The following is a 17,911-nucleotide window of genomic DNA, read 5'->3' as shown; positions in this document are numbered from 1 at the left end:
TGAGGCAAACATAAAACAGACAATAAAAGGCCACCACAAGCCGGACACATGGCACAGCATGTAGGCCTGTGCTGCTTTTTTTCAGGAGGGAATTTAATAAATCGTGATTTCTTTCCCTCGTTATGCCAAGCGCAGCAGATCAGCTGAGGCACGTTTGGTGTCTGAAGTTTGCTCCTTTACTTCGAGCTCTAGAGCTACAACACTAATCATAGCACTGGTATGACTGTGTGTGTGTGTGCGTGTGTGTGTGTGTGTGCGTGTGTGTGTGTGTGTGTGTGTGTGTGTCTGAGTGAGTGCAGTTCAGCGATAACACTCTAGCTTTCGGGTATAAAGTACGGATCTCTGCTGGTGACATTCGGTATAAATAAAAATAATGTGTGGCCACACCATATTAATGTGTGGGAACGAGATCCTAATGTGTGGCCACAACTTATTAAGGCATGGAAACGAGATAAGTCGTGGCCACAACTTAGTAAGGCAGGGGAACAAAATCAAGCCTTATTAAGCTGTGGTCGAGGCTTAATTATTTCGTTCCCATGCCTTACTAAGTTGTGGCCACTCATTAGGATTGTTTTGAATTATTCAGGGTTATACCAGCAGGTCTCTGTAATAAAGTAATGCTTCTGATGATTTTTATAAATCCTCACTGTCAAAAAAAGAAGCATCCGTTATTTCTCTGTTCATTTATCTCTCTCTACGCCGCGTGACGCAGCTGCCCTTTCCAACCGGTGAAGATTTCATCATAAATGACTCAACAGGGAATAAAACCGCTTTACATTTACGTCCATTCAAAGCTCAGACACTCTTGTCTCCTCCTTTACAGAGATCGCTTCTGGCCTGAGCTGCTTTCTGAAAGACAGCCGGGCACTGCTGGACCCTCGCGAGGAGGCTGAAGACGCAGCTCTGTGGCTCAGCGGCTGCGCCGACTCCTCTGTTTCCCAGCGAGAACGCCTCCACTCCACACATTAAAACCAGCTTGATTTCCTCACCCCAGGCCAGAGACCAATTTGGCCAATTATCAAAGGCAGACAGGAAGACTTTTGTTTGAAGTGAGAGACAGAGACAGTCCCCCTTTCAAAGCGACTCCACGGGGGAAGGAAAAAAGTGGTGAGAGAGACAGAGAGAGGAAAAAAAAAGCCCAGGACAAGTGGTTCCAAATGAGGAGGGGGTGGTCCTGGTTCTTTTAACTCGCTGTTAATTAAAGGGATGCGACAGAACAGCGGGTGGGACAGGGCTTTGGGGGGTGGGTGGACAAAGTTAATGCACCAGGTGGGAAGACCCTTTCACACACGTCGCTCTGGAAGGTGAGAAGCTCGGGTCCAGGACTGCACTTGTTGAGGGCAAAGTTATGAAGTAAGCTCCTGCCTTCTTTTAGGAGTGTAAAACCAAAGATTAGATCTTTTTGAGTTCTTTTTAAAGCTTTGAAGCTTTTTTTTTGTTTAAAGTTCTCCCAGAGAACACTAACAAAGGTTCAAGGACCAGTTTGACGTTTAGGGCCTTTTCACACCTCAGTCTCCAGAGAACCACCAGAAGGTTCCACCTATTTCTCATAATGTGCTTGGATATTGTTCATGATATACCTTCAAAAAACGTCCTTCAAAGATTCTTTGGTGAAGGTAACGGTTATATAAAGAACCATGATGACTCAAAGAATCATTTGAATGTATAGGAGGTTCTTTTGCATGGTTTGTTCCCTAAAGAACCTTCTAAAATGGTTCTATATGGCCTCAAAAAGGATTCTACTATTGTTCCAAGACAAAGAATCTTTCTGGCACTATACACAACCCTTTTGGTAAAAGCACTCTTAAAAATGACGGTTCTTCAGAGTTTTTTAGTAAAAAAAATGGTTCTATATGGAACCATAAACACTCAAATGACCCTTTGTGTGATTAAAGGGTTCCTTCCATCATTAAAGGGTTCTTCAGACTGATGGAAATTTTTTAAAAAGGGTTCTCCATAGCACCAAAAAAGGTTCTTCTATTGTATCAAGCTTGACATCGTTACAAAGGCAGAACCCTTTTCCAAAAGCTTCTATACAGAACTTTACATGACACATTATCCAACCCTTTAATCATACAAAGGGTTCTTTAAGCGTTCGTGTTTCCATATAGACAATTTTCCTTAGTAAAGAACCAATGAAGAACCATCTTTTTAAAGAGTGTACTATACAGAACCCATTTTGCTAAGAACACTCAAATATGGTGGTTCTTCAAAGGTTCTTTAGTAAATACAGTGGTTCTATATAGAACCATGAACACTCAAAAGGACCCTTTGTGTGATTAAAGGGTTCTTTGCATCATTGAAGGGTTCTTCAAACTGAACACTTTGCATGTTCTTTGCATTATGAAAATGAAAATTCTTCAGATTGATGGAGAATGTGCTGTAGATGGTTCTATATAGAACCTTTTTGAAAAAGGTTCTATATAGCACCAAAAAGGTTCTTCTGTTGTAACAATGTCAAGCCTGTAACAATACAAGATCCATTTTTGGTGCTAAAGAGAACCCTTTTCAAAAGGACTCTATACAGAACCATGCAATACACTCTCAGACAATCTGAAGAACCCTTAAATGATGCAAAGAACCCTTCAATCACCCATTAAATTCTTCATGGTTATTAACAGAAGTTCTTTTTACTAAGCAGCCGTTGAAGAACCATCTTTTTCAAGTGTGAGTATAACGTCTGGGCTGATCTCGCTCTTAAAATGAAAGGTTCCAAAAGGTTCTCTGGATGCCATAGGAGAACCACTTTTGGTTTCCGAAAGAACCTTTTAACGGGCGATTAGAAGAACCACATTAACGTGGGTAGAATGGTTCTACAAACGGACCAAGTGACACGTCTAACGCTTCACTTGTTTGTACTCATTCTTGCCTTTTATAGTTGAACCTAGAGTTCTAGATATGTACTACAAGTTCCTCTGAAGACGTTCTTCATCTCCAACATCTCCAACTTCCCCAACGTCTACTGCACCCAAATGACTCCAAGTGATTCAGACCAGCACTCAAGCCAAGAGCAGCACACGGTCCAATGTGGGCTGAAAGACACGGACCCTAACACATCACCAAGGTCAGATGTTTAGATGGGTGGTCCTGAATCAACTAGACCACCAGCCACCAACAGACCCTTCTCCACCACAGGAACTGTTTCAGGAACTAAGGGTGGGTGATGCGGCAGAAATCCAACATCCTGAGACTCGATACTTGATTTGTGTCACAATATTTAGGCGTCTTTTGAGGCTTGTAGACAAGCTGGAATGAACAGGCTACAACAGGCGGTCAGTCAACTACTTGTTATAATGCAGTTATAACACTTTCAGAGAGGAATCTGAGTCAGAAATACAACAATACAACAAAAAAAGCCACAGAAAGCTTTTAAACAACTTAATCGCCCCAAACGCATCAGATTTAACAATGTCCTGTTTCTATTTTAGACAGAACTTATCTGCAGATTTACCAGTTCATTACTGGACTGCAAAGCAAAGCAAAGCAAAATGTATTTATAGAGCTCTTATTACAACAGGTGTTGTCACAAAGCAGCTTTACAGGACAATCGGTATTACAGAGAGAAGAGAAAAGAAAAGAAAATCCAGGTCAGAGCGCCCATGAGCATCGCCAGCGGCAACGGTGGCAAGGAAAAACTCCCTCAAAGAGGAAGAAACCTTGAGAGGAACCAAGACTCAGAAGGGGAACCCATCCTCCTCTGGTCGACACCGGACAGCAAACATTATTAGTATGAAGTTTTATAGTAAAGTGGGAAAAGAGAAGATCTGAGGGTGAGGACTGCACAGCGCTGTACAGCAAGAAGCTCAGTGGTGGTCAAGCCGGTCCAGAAGGCTGGTGAGCAGCGGCACCCAATCAAGACGGAGGAGGCAAGAACCCTTTGCATGTTCTTTGCATTACGAAAACAGGAGAATGTCCTGCAGATGGTTCTATATATAGAACCTTTTTGAAAAGGGTTCCTTATATATCACTCAAAAGGGTTCTTCTATTGTTACAAAGTTGGTTCTTCTAGGGTTACTAAAAGAAATGGTTCTACATAGATCCTTGAACACTCAAAGAAATGACCTAAAACAGGTAAATAAGGTCTAGAAATAAACTAGATAATCTTATTTATAATCTTAAGTGCAAAATCAGCTAAAAATGGGAAATATTCAATATTTTGACTAGATTTAAGTTCATTTCATGTGACATGATACCATTTATTGGTTGGTGTAGTGTAGTGGGTAACACCTCTGCCTTCTACACTGTAGACTGGGGTTCAATCCCCACCTGGGCAAACACCCTACACTATACCAATAAGAGTCCTTGGGCAAGACTCCTAACACCACCTTGGCCTCCCTGTGTAAAACGATCAAATTGTAAGTCGCTCTGGATAAGAGCGTCAGCCAAATGCCGTAAATGTAAATACCATTTATTGCAATGCATTTAAAAGATTTCTCTCAAATTTTTCTCTGTAAAAAAACAGAGAAATAAATGTAGCAGCAATGTAAACAAAAACTTTACATTTAAAAATGCAATATTTGGTATAATGATATTTTTTAATTAAAATGCTACTATTTAAATGTATTATTATAGAAATAATTGGTGTCGAAGCAAAACGTTGCATCTCAGTTTTTTTTAACACAATTTGAAAGCAAATGAAATGAGCCAACATTACTCGGGGAAAAATCTTCATCCATCAGCTTTTATTCAACGTCGAGAACGTTCCTCCTTCTCCTGTAAAGTCACCGTTCTGGAGATACGAGGTTGCTGCAGCCCTCATACGAAAAACACTGAAGACCCCAAGAGTTACAGCGGACAATCAGGGACTTTGTGAGAGCTTCCCTCTTTACTACGCTCATCGCTGAGTCTGACTCGGCTGTTCAGAGTCTCACTGCTGCTCTAATGACTGAGCGTCAGTCTTGCCTTGTTCGGACAGACCGAGCCAGCTGCGCTTCCCAGCTGAGGCTGAGGCTGAGGATGAAGATGATGCCTCCAGGGCTCCAGGATCCCGGGTATCTCTCCATTCCCATGACATCACTTCACAAACATCCCTCCAACCCCCTCCGGCCTGTAAATCTGTCACTGAGGGATAGAGTTTCTGGGCTGGCAGAGTAATAACAACACACTGACATCCCCGGCACTCACGTACGAGAGCCTCCAGCAGCTGGAGCGCCTCTATCTCCCCATCAGGCTGCCTATGCCCCCCCCCTACAAACTACTCCCTGCTCCCTGCTAGCGTGATCCAGGCCATCCTGGAAGAATGTGAGAAGGAAATCTACTTGGCTGCCAATGCAACATCAACATCTGCCTCTCTGGACTGATCCAGCTCATTACCTAAAACAATAACTATTATAATTCACCGTTTCCAGTGGTGATGCTGAATCTGTGTCATTGGGTATTAATTATTTCTCACTCGTAGCTCTTCTAATGCAGAGACGCACGAACCGAATCCGGCAATTTAAAACTTTCTTTTTGGCAGATGTGTTGCAGTTTTATTGGGCACATAAGGTGATTTACGCATTTAACCCATCCATGAAGTGAAACACCACATACACACTAGTGAGCACACACACACTAGAGGGCAGTGTGCACACTTGCCCAGAGCAGTGGGCAGCCCTATCCACAGCACCCGGGGAGCAGTTGGGGGTCAGGTGTCTTGCTCAAGGACACCTCAGTCACGTACTGTCACCTCTGGGGATCAAACCAACGACCTTCCGGTCACAGGGCTGGTTCTCTCGGTGTTGTTAGGATGTTGATGCAATCAATGTTTTTATAATGTTCATATGATCCACACAGTCGCTCTGACAGATTGTAATACACTACAGGAAGCATAGGGGGCGATACGGCTTCTACTGTTTTATTTAAAAAGCTCTATAATGTTCATATGATCCACACAGTCGCTCTGACAGACTGTAATACACTACAGGAAGCGTAGGGGGCGATACGGCTTCTACTGTTTTATTTAAAAAGCTCTATAATGTTCATATGATCCACACAGTCGCTCTGACAGACTGTAATACACTACAGGAAGCGTAGGGGGCGATACGGCTTCTACTGTTTCATTTAAAAAGCTCTATAATGTTCATATGATCCACACAGTCGCTCTGACAGACTGTAATACACTACAGGAAGCGTAGGGGGCGATACGGCTTCTACTGTTTCATTTAAAAAGCTCTATAATGTTCATATGATCCACACAGTCGCTCTGACAGACTGTAATACACTACAGGAAGCGTAGGGGGCGATACGGCTTCTACTGTTTCATTTAAAAAGCTCTATAATGTTCATATGATCCACACAGTCGCTCTGACAGACTGTAATACACTACAGGAAGCGTAGGGGGCGATACGGCTTCTACTGTTTCATTTAAAAAGCTCTATAATGTTCATATGATCCACACAGTCGCTCTGACAGACTGTAATACACTACAGGAAGCGTAGGGGGCGATACGGCTTCTACTGTTTCATTTAAAAAGCTCTATAATGTTCATATGATCCACACAGTCACTCTGACAGACTGTAATACACTACAGGAAGCATAGGGGGCGATACGGCTTCTACTGTTTCATTTAAAAAGCTCTATAATGTTCATATGATCCACACAGTCGCTCTGACAGACTGTAATACACTACAGGAAGCGTAGGGGGCGATACGGCTTCTACTGTTTCATTTAAAAAGCTCTATAATGTTCATATGATCCACACAGTCGCTCTGACAGACTGTAATACACTACAGGAAGCGTAGGGGGCGATATGACTTCTACTGTTTCATTTAAAAAGCTCTATAATGTTCATATGATCCACACAGTCGCTCTGACAGATTGTAATACACTACAGGAAGCGTAGGGGGCGATACGGCTTCTACTGTTTCATTTAAAAAGCTCTATAATGTTCATATGATCCATACAGTCACTCTGACAGACTGTAATACACTACAGGAAGCGTAGGGGGCGATACGGCTTCTACTGTTTCATTTAAAAAGCTCTATAATGTTCATATGATCCACACAGTCGCTCTGACAGACTGTAATACACTACAGGAAGCGTAGGGGGCGATATGACTTCTACTGTTTCATTTAAAAAGCTCTATAATGTTCATATGATCCACACAGTCGGTCTGACAGACTGTAATACACTACAGGAAGCGTAGGGGGCGATACGGCTTCTACTGTTTTATTTAAAAAGCTCTATAATGTTCATATGATCCACACAGTCGCTCTGACAGACTGTAATACACTACAGGAAGCGTAGGGGGCGATACGGCTTCTACTGTTTCATTTAAAAAGCTCTATAATGTTCATATGATCCACACAGTCGCTCTGACAGATTGTAATACACTACAGGAAGCGTAGGGGGCGATACGGCTTCTACTGTTTCATTTAAAAAGCTCTATAATGTTCATATGATCCACACAGTCGCTCTGACAGACTGTAATACACTACAGGAAGCGTAGGGGGCGATACGGCTTCTACTGTTTCATTTAAAAAGCTCTATAATGTTCATATGATCCACACAGTCGCTCTGACAGATTGTAATACACTACAGGAAGCATAGGGGGCGATACGGCTTCTACTGTTTTATTTAAAAAGCTCTATAATGTTCATATGATCCACACAGTCGCTCTGACAGACTGTAATACACTACAGGAAGCATAGGGGGCGATACGGCTTCTACTGTTTCATTTAAAAAGCTCTATAATGTTCATATGATCCACACAGTCGCTCTGACAGACTGTAATACACTACAGGAAGCGTAGGGGGCGATACGGCTTCTACTGTTTCATTTAAAAAGCTCTATAATGTTCATATGATCCACACAGTCGCTCTGACAGACTGTAATACACTACAGGAAGCATAGGGGGCGATACGGCTTCTACTGTTTCATTTAAAAAGCTCTATAATGTTCATATGATCCACACAGTCGCTCTGACAGATTGTAATACACTACAGGAAGTGTAGGGGGCGATACGGCTTCTACTGTTTCATTTAAAAAGCTCTATAATGTTCATATGATCCACACAGTCGCTCTGACAGACTGTAATACACTACAGGAAACGTAGGGGGCGATACGGCTTCTACTGTTTCATTTAAAAAGCTCTATAATGTTCATATGATCCACACAGTCACTCTGACAGACTGTAATACACTACAGGAAGCGTAGGGGGCGATACGGCTTCTACTGTTTCATTTAAAAAGCTCTATAATGTTCATATGATCCACACAGTCGCTCTGACAGACTGTAATACACTACAGGAAGCGTAGGGGGCGATACGGCTTCTACTGTTTCATTTAAAAAGCTCTATAATGTTCATATGATCCACACAGTCGCTCTGACAGACTGTAATACACTACAGGAAGCGTAGGGGGCGATACGGCTTCTACTGTTTCATTTAAAAAGCTCTATAATGTTCATATGATCCACACAGTCGCTCTGACAGACTGTAATACACTACAGGAAGCGTAGGGGGCGATACGGCTTCTACTGTTTCATTTAAAAAGCTCTATAATGTTCATATGATCCACACAGTCACTCTGACAGACTGTAATACACTACAGGAAGCATAGGGGGCGATACGGCTTCTACTGTTTCATTTAAAAAGCTCTATAATGTTCATATGATCCACACAGTCGCTCTGACAGACTGTAATACACTACAGGAAGCGTAGGGGGCGATACGGCTTCTACTGTTTCACTTAAAAAGCTCTATAATGTTCATATGATCCACACAGTCGCTCTGACAGACTGTAATACACTACAGGAAGCGTAGGGGGCGATATGACTTCTACTGTTCATATGAGCCACCATACTCTTAACCGATATGTTTACATGAATATCTTTACTGTCCAAAAAACAAACAAACAAACAAAAAAAAAAAATATCTCATTTATGCTCACCTTTTTTATTTTTCAATATGGAAATTCGAATGATGGTGGCGTTGTGATGAGCCAAACTAATGGCCATAACGGTTTGCTTGGTCAATGAATCTAATGATGTTTGATAAATCAACCAATTATAGAAATAGTCTATACTTTCAGCCCTGCTGTCTCTGCTAATGTAACTTAGCAGAAAGCATCAAGTTATTTGAGGCAGTGAACCCAGGCCTCCGGTCGTGGGACAGAGACAGATAAACTCCCGCCAGCTCCCCCAACCATACAGGACAAATTCCTCCCTTCTGCTTCTGTCAACGACTTAATAAAGCAGCCATGCCTGATATGAGGGCGTGCTAAAAGAGGAGGGAGAGGGCAGGGCTAAATATCAACATGGACTACAAAGCTGTGTTCTGATGCATTCTCAGCTCAGGTGAGTCTTTAATAAGGTGAGAGAATCCAGGCAGAACAGGAAATCACTCCCGAACAAAATGCACACCAGTGCAGAGCCAGAACAACAAAAGACAACTTAGATGGATGAACCATTTTTCGTCATGAGACGTGTGAGCGAGAAGAACCTAAAGAATGTTTACAGAACCTCCACATAGGAAACAAAATCTTTCTTAAGATTGTGTCAGAGAAATAAAGCAGATCTCAATATTATATCAGCCTCTTGTGCTCCAGGGTGTGCTTTGGTTTGTCCGTCTGAATTTCCGTGACCAAATCGTAAGGCAAATTATTCAGTAACTGAATATAATGAAATAAATGTGAATTTTTATTATATTTATTTATTTTTTTTGTAAAAACTCCCCTCAGATGAACAGAACATGTTTCAAAGCCAAAAATCTCCGGCGCTCTTTGTGTTATTCTCTAAAAGTGATGTTTCCAGAGCAGATCACTGAAGAGACGCCGTCTGTTTACAGTTTAGAGCCCAGATTTGGGGAAAAACGGGTCGACTTTCAGTAGAAAAACAAAGTTCAGCTTCTTTTATTATAAGGGTTTAAAATGACGTCACCGTCTATTAGACTGGAGAGAAGAGCTACAGCCTCACACGACGCCCAGCTTCTGAATGGGGCTTATGGAATATGAACGTTATGAAGAACATGACCAAGTGCGGTTTGGACCCACTGGTGGTCCCAAGGAGTTTAAGAGGCTACAGAAGTATCCCTGATTTCTGAATTGTTTCTCCTCAACCCCCCTTAGGAGAAAAGAGGAGATTAACATCAATTACCATTTCACTTTAAGATGTTCTGGTGAGAAAAACATGAGTTCTCCTTTTGCACTGAAAGATGATGATGAGATCTTAGACTTTTCTTATGGAGATATTATTCAGCTGAGACTGGCCTGAGACGAGTCAGACACTAAAGAGTTAATCAGTATTTGATCAAAGTGGGAAAATCAGAGTTTTATTTCTCAGGAGCCGAATTTCAGAAAAGGCTTCAGGCTCACTCTGATGTCAAACTGTGATGACTGTGTCCAAGAGAAGCACCTGAGATCAAGAGGAGATCTCAATTAGAATATTTCTTTCCTCTGGATCCACATAAAGTAAATCTTTCTAGGAAGAACCCTTAAATTAGTAAAGAACCTACATGGGTTCTTTGAACCTTTAACAAGTTCTTTACACTCACACATCTATTTTTCAGACATGGGTTTTCAGGGAACCAGAAAAATGGTTCCCCTATGGCAGAGGTCACTAATAGGCGAGTCCAGACCCAGGCGCTGTGGACCTGGACGTATAACCGATAAACTATGGAGAATTATTTAATTTTTATTGGGGTGGTCCCGTTTTAATCAGCATAACTTTTCTAGCCTTTATGGCAGCTTTAGAGGCTGGGAGACTCACAGACCAATCACATGCGCTGTAAATATGACACGTGACGCTACTCAGCCAATCAGATCTGTGCATTACGTTGAGCTCTGAGACTCGAGTGAGTGACGCCACACAGAGGAGGGACGAGGAGAGAAACAGCAGTCAGAGAAGAAAGTGAGTCAGAGGGAAGTTATTCCACACGACATGATCTAAAAAGAGAAAACTCACAGTAAATGTTGTTGAAATCTGACCGAACTGGACTTTATTTGATCTGATGTTCAGTAAATGTTGTTGAAATCTGACCGAACTGGACTTTATTTGATCTGATGTTCAGTAAATGTTGTTGAAATCTGACTGAACTGGACTTTATTTGATCTGATATTCAGTAAATGTTGGTGAAATCTGACCGAACTGGACTTTATTTGATCTGATGTTCAGTAAATGTTGTTGAAATCTGACTGAACTGGACTTTATTTGATCTGATGTTCAGTAAATGTTATTGAAATCTGACCGAACTGGACTTTATTTGATCTGATGTTCAGTAAATGTTGTTGAAATCTGACCGAACTGGACGTTATTTGATCTGATGTTCAGTAAATGTTGGTGAAATCTGACCGAACTGGACTTTATTTGATCTGATGTTCAGTAAATGTTGGTGAAATCTGACCGAACTGGACTTTATTTGATCTGATATTCAGTAAATGTTGTTGAAATCTGACCGAACTGGACTTTATTTGATCTGATATTAAGTAAATGTTGTTGAAATCTGACTGCACTGGACTTTATTTGATCTGATGTTCAGTAAATGTTGTTGAAATCTGACCGAACTGGACTTTATTTGATCTGATATTCAGTAAATGTTGTTGAAATCTGACCGAACTGGACTTTATTTGATCTGATATTCAGTAAATGTTGTTGAAATCTGACTGAACTGGACTTTATTTGATCTGATGTTCAGTAAATGTTATTGAAATCTGACCGAACTGGACTTTATTTGATCTGATGTTCAGTAAATGTTGTTGAAATCTGACCGAACTGGACTTTATTTGATCTGATATTCAGTAAATGTTGTTGAAATCTGACCGAACTGGACTTTATTTGATCTGATGTTCAGTAAATGTTGGTGAAATCTGACCGAACTGGACTTTATTTGATCTGATGTTCAGTAAATGTTGTTGAAATCTGACCGAACTGGACTTTATTTGATCTGATATTCAGTAAATGTTGGTGAAATCTGACCGAACTGGACTTTATTTGATCTGATGTTCAGTAAATTTTGTTGAAATCTGACCGAACTGGACTTTATTTGATCTGATATTCAGTAAATGTTGTTGAAATCTGACCGAACTGGACTTTATTTGATCTGATGTTCAGTAAATGTTGGTGAAATCTGACCGAACTGGACTTTATTTGATCTGATGTTCAGTAAATGTTGTTGAAATCTGACCGAACTGGACTTTATTTGATCTGATATTCAGTAAATGTTGGTGAAATCTGACTGAACTGGACTTGACTGTATAAGAAGCTGATATTCCTACTCGGCTACTTCAGTAAACAGTATATGCCACTGAGTCATGATGCAGGTTAGACATTATGATGTTCTGGACCTTCGCTTGAGGACATTTTCTCTAACTGGACCTTATTGAATATTAATTAAGGACCCCTGCTTGATGGCATCATTTGAAGAACACCATTGTGAGAAGAGAGAGGAGGAGCTGAATAACATCATGCCTTCAAAATATTGGAATGTAAATTACAATGTAATTTAGCGTTGCTTTAATTAAACACCAATTTTTGGGGGTAAAAATTGTTCATTTGTGATGCTCCAACCACCTTTAAATGGTGGCGTTACTCTGAAGTAAAGGTACTAAACTGTCACCCCTCCCATCACTGGGCTGGTTCCCTCAAGGCTCCATCTCAGCACCTTCAGTCAGGGAACACAACTGAACCATAATCCACTGAAATGATCTGTTCTAAGCTGGACTGACTCCACACACCCCGCCTCGCCTCGCCTCCAGGCTTTTACTCTACTGCTCTGTTTTAAAACATTCGGTTGTAAAAAGGAGCAAATACCAACTTTTCACCTGGAGGAACTGATTTAAGCTCTACAATCAGACCTTAAACCCACTGCTGGAGCTTTGAGGGATCATTTACTTGCTCTGTAATGTGATGATCTAAAAATGTACCTGCACAGAACCTTCATTTGGTACTTTAAGCTGGTGAAGAACTTTGGGTAATGTTGTCAATATAATTTGAATAAAAATCATGTTTTTTAAAGAAATTGAAGTGTGGACGCCGGGGTCTAAACAACTCTTTAAATCAAACCATGTGGTGATAAGAAGTCACACCTACCTCCGACATGGCCAATCTTGTTGGTGATGGCGTATCTGAGGATGCGTTCCTCTTTGACGAACATGACGAAGATGCGCTCCACGTTCAGCTGCAGCGTTTCGGCTCCACTGCGGTGTCCGTGTCTGCAGTCCCTGTAGGTCATGTTCTGTCTGAGCTGATAGTTGAAGGTCTCTGCGCCGCTCTCAGCAGACACGACTGTGTACTCCCGCACTGAGCTGGAGGTGATCACTGGAGACAGAGAGGTTTCATTACAGTTCAGGGTGTAGTTGAGGTTGCAGAAGTCAGGGGAGGACACTATAGAGCTGTAACTTTAGCTACAGGCACTAGCTTTAAATAAGCCCTGCTAGAAAGACCAGCATATCTCTGTTGTCGGATCAAAACCATCTCCAAAATGGTAACTTTACAGGAGAAGGCAAAAACATACAGTAGTTTTAATGTAAGTCAATGGAACCAGACGTCTTTCCAAGTCATTTTGGGCCGTTTATTTTGGTTCATTCATTACGAAATTGACAGAAAGTGTAAAGAGGAACATGTCCTTTGAAATTATGCCAGAAACTGAAAAATGACAAATGGAGATAGGAGGTTTTCTTCCAACAGCAGCGATAAACAAGCATGCAAAAAACAGCATCTTGTCAAGTGAAAAGATTTTGAGTCAATCTATCTAATATTTCTTATTTTGAGATGGCTGTGCAGTTATTATAAGAGCATATAGCTTATTTCTACATATTTTAGGTCATTTTATCAAGTAAAATGATTTCACTATACTTGGCAGATACTTTTGCTAGTTTCAGGCACATTTCTTGAAGAAGCAAAATTATCTGCCAATATAATGAGACCATTTTACTTAATAAAATCACTTAAAACAAGTAAAAATGCTAATAAATTTAAAGCTTATAACAATCTCAACAGGAGAAATTTCAGGTATAAAGAAAAGATTTAAAGATTTAAAGCCATTTTACTTGACAAGATACCATTAGTGCAGTGTGGTCAGCAAAACCAGCACGTGCTGTTGGATTGGTTTTGGATTCTGTTGTGCTGATCAACAAGCCTGACCGCACTGGGTGACCAGTTAACCCAGCACCAAGCCAGCACAAGACCAGCACAAACCAACATAAACCAGCTTAGACCAGCATAGATTTCATGCTGGCCTGTGCTGCATTTTTTAAAATCTGACCTGAGCCACTTTTGCTGCATTCACATTACAAGCCTCATTGCTCAGATCCGAAGTCTCTGACTCGAAGGTTCACCCTCGTTTAGCTGAGTGATTCAAATCTGTCATTAATGTGATGAACCGGCCTGAAATGAGCCTCATGAGCTCCTCCTACTCAGTAACGTCACGTGACTGAATCACTGCATCATCAGCACAAACTAACAAGCAGAACGAGCTTCGCTGAGAAGATCATTAACTCTGATCAGCTCTCAGCTTCATTATTAGAGCCAGGCGGAGGAGAAAAAGGTGAGACGAGCTGCTTTTCCACCGTTAACAGGCTTTAACGTCTGTTTGGAGCTGTTGCCATGGTAACGCTGAATGACGATGCAGCGCAGTGGAAAAAAAACAAATGAACTCCGATCTGAGCGTCACATGAAGGTCACATGGCCACGAATCGGATACGTATCCCATCTAGGACCACATATGGAAGCGGCTCAGGTCGGATTTGAAAACATCAGATTTGTGTGCACACCGCCCTGAAAACACCAGATCTGAGTCACATCAGGGCAAAAAAATTGGATTTGTGCCACTTCAGCCTGGTAATGTGAACGCAGCCTTTCATATGTGGTTCTAGATCAGATACGTATCATCATGACACAACCAGTGTTGTTTTCTCAGGATCGCATTGACGTGGCTAATGTTATCTCAATTAAACAATGTTGCTTATGTCATGATAATGTTAGAAACAACTTGATCTCAAGCCTTTATATCCAACACTAAACATGAAACCCAGTCAGAAGAAAAGAGCGATGGCTTCTCTGACAGCAGTGGAGAAAGCAGTTTTGAGATTTCATGCAGAACCAAGCGTCCACTTAATTCTTGCTCTGTTTTATGTACGTCGTGGTTCTGGAGCGGCCACTGCCAGACTAAACTGAGCAAACTCTGACACTGTGGTCGTCTGGTCTGCAGCCCTCAGCTGTATTTTATTTTATTGTAATTAATGGTGCGTCTTTGTCTATGTCTGCTTGTTTGTTGGATTATATCACATATTTAATAAAAATCATCATCATCGTTGTTGTTGTTAACCGCTCAGTCCAGATGGGATCGCGGCCGCAGTTGGGAGAGCAGAGAATCCCAGACGACCCTCTCCCCCCGCAACTTCCTCCAGCTCATTCCCGGGGACCCCAAGCCGCTCCCAGGCCAACTTGGAGATATAATCCCTCCAGCGGGTCCTAGGACGACCCCGGGGTCTTATCCCGGTAGGCCGTGCCTGGTACACCCCCACCGGCAGGAGTCCAGAGTCCGGACGGCCGAGCTCCTCACCCTATCAAATAGACTTTAGCCCGCCACCCTGTGAAGAGGCTCATTTCCGCCGCTTGTATTCGCGATCTCGTTCTTTCGGTCATTACCCACCGCTCATGACCACAGGTGAGGGTCGGGATGTCGGGATGTAGGCCGACCTTTAATAAAATATTTTCCCAAAAAAACTTCACCTCAAAAAAATCACACTCATTTTTCCATGATAATGGCACTAATGCCACGAGATCTCAAGAAAACAACATTGACTGTCTCGTGATAATGATACGAATAGCTTGACAACAAATGAGAACAACGCATCACTGAAAAACAGCGAAGAAATGTGAATGAATGACCCTTAACTTCCTATAACTTACAGATTTGTGCACAACCTCTAAATCGCTTTGAAATGATAACTAGATTCTGAAAAGTGGGCCTCCAGTGAAAGTCGGCCCCATGTTTACAACACCCATAATTCATGAGCCTCTGAGCCAAAAAGCACTTCCTCTGAACGACCTCTGAGAACCTGGCTCGTAAGCAGGTCACGAAAAACGCAGGACCTGAGCGTTAAGGGCATCCTCGAGCCGTACGTCATGGACTGTGTTTGGGGTCCATCACAATCAGACGCAGCTTCCTCTTAAAGGAAGTTTGCGAGGGCTGTGCTTTTTATAGCTAACCCAGAGATCCCTGCGTTCAGAAACCAGCGGGGGAGGACCAGCGGCGCCTTATACAGTTAGATAAGCACCACATTACTTTTAATTTCTCATGCAAGTGATTCACATAAAACAGGAGGTGCTAAAGAGGAGGTGGCACACCGAGCTCACTCTGCGCCTCACAGTGTGTAAAGTCAATCGTTGGGGAAAAATCAAATAAACAGCTTTTTTCCTTCCGCCGAAATGTAGCCGATCAATCAAGATATTTGCCTCAGTAGTTAAAGCCATTCAGAGTGGTTTGATGTGAAATGATTAGGTTGTAGGAAAAAACGTAATGTCTTTACAGGGCTGGTGATGGGAACCAGAGGTCAAACCAGAGGTTTAAAATGACCAGGGGTCCTACACATCATCTAAGTGTTCATATGTTACACGCATATATATATATATATATACTGTACACACACACACACACACACACACACACGCACACACACACACACGCACACTACTGCTCAAAAGTCGAGAATCACTTGTCATATTAACAGTTGCTATTCAGTAATAACTCATACAGTGTGGACTGAAATGTTATAAACTAACACTGAAAACCTAAACCAGCGCTTTGTTTATGGTTTGAAGTATTTTGTGAACAACATGAAGTTACATGATAAAAAAAAATGAAATTGTTATTAAATAATTAATGATCATTTTCTGTTTATTAAGAAATATTTCATTATCAGTTTATAAATATGAGACACTCTAATGGTCAGTTTCTCTATAAGTTCATTCTCAGTGTTGTACAGATAGACAGACAGACAGATAGACAGACAGACAGACAGACAGACAGACAGACAGACAGACAGACAGACAGACAGACAGATAGATAGATAGATAGATAGATAGATGGCATTAGGAACGTTTTTTTGTTCCAATGCATACAAGTGATATTAAGGAATGACAATAAAGACCACAGGACTTATGATGGTAAAATAGTGCTAAATCCGAACAAATCCATTTTCTTTATGGACTAATTTGCCTTACACTCTGCATGTATCTAGAACGATTAAAACAATGTAAACAGTGTAAAATGTTTTCTCAGAACTATTGCGAAATAAAACGAGTCGGGCATCAGGCCGCGTATTCCCAACGATTTCACAAAATAGCTTCCCGTGAGAAAGCTTTAAAGGGAATTAAACTCTTCAGATGTCTGGTTCCTATCACCACCACTGTGAACAATTCTGACTCTAAGCCTCTTTAGAACAGAGCACTGTTCTAACACTTTGCCAATTTAGAAAGAATCGGGTGGAATTCCCCTTTAATGACTCAACCACATCTGGGCTAAGGGGGGGAACCGTGGAAATGAGATTCTTTGCCAAACTATTCTTATAACAAGCTTGCAGTTCCAAGGATCCCGAAGGGATTTAATTTAAGGTCTTACGTGATGGGTAGTACTGATAGGTCTCCTTAAACGGCTCCATCTGTACGGTGGCACCAGGAGGTATGAAGGGAACACTGCCCTCCAGATGAGTGTCCACATTCAGGTAGTTCTGGTCGTCCAGCCCCCTGCCAGTCTGGACGATGCTGAGCCGCTGGTTACCGGGATAAAAGGTCACATCGGCATGGCGAGTAAACTCAGCACCTGGGAGAGAGAGAATGAAAGGCTTAATATTGAACCTGACAGGCACTTTAGTCTCCTGTTGGCACGTTCTCCACATCTAAAAGCCATAAATGCGCTCTCGTTTTACTACAGACAAATTTTTTATGCTGGGTAATCATCCCCAGATGAGGGCTATGACCCTTGTAATGGTGTT

At 41.7% G+C, this 17,911-nt stretch overlaps 1 protein-coding gene across 5 annotated transcripts in view; it reads right to left on the bottom strand.

Annotated features, from left to right (window-relative positions):
* Positions 1-17,911, bottom strand: part of nid2a (nidogen 2a (osteonidogen)) — a 92,162-nt gene that overhangs the window by 47,989 nt on the left and 26,262 nt on the right. For all 5 annotated transcript variants that reach the window (XM_037542259.1, XM_037542262.1, XM_037542261.1 and 2 more), the window contains exons 7-8: positions 17,539-17,739; positions 13,005-13,232 (exon numbers count right to left, since the gene is read on the bottom strand). In XM_037542259.1, coding sequence (XP_037398156.1) covers positions 13,005-13,232; positions 17,539-17,739 — 429 coding nt within the window. The remainder of the gene's footprint in view (positions 1-13,004; positions 13,233-17,538; positions 17,740-17,911) is intronic.

This window comes from Pygocentrus nattereri, chromosome 10 (genome assembly GCF_015220715.1).
Source record: "Pygocentrus nattereri isolate fPygNat1 chromosome 10, fPygNat1.pri, whole genome shotgun sequence".
NCBI classification, from domain to species: Eukaryota; Metazoa; Chordata; class Actinopteri; order Characiformes; family Serrasalmidae; genus Pygocentrus; species Pygocentrus nattereri.
The sequence above is the reverse complement of the archived record's forward strand: the minus strand, read 5'-3'. Positions and strand labels throughout refer to the sequence as shown.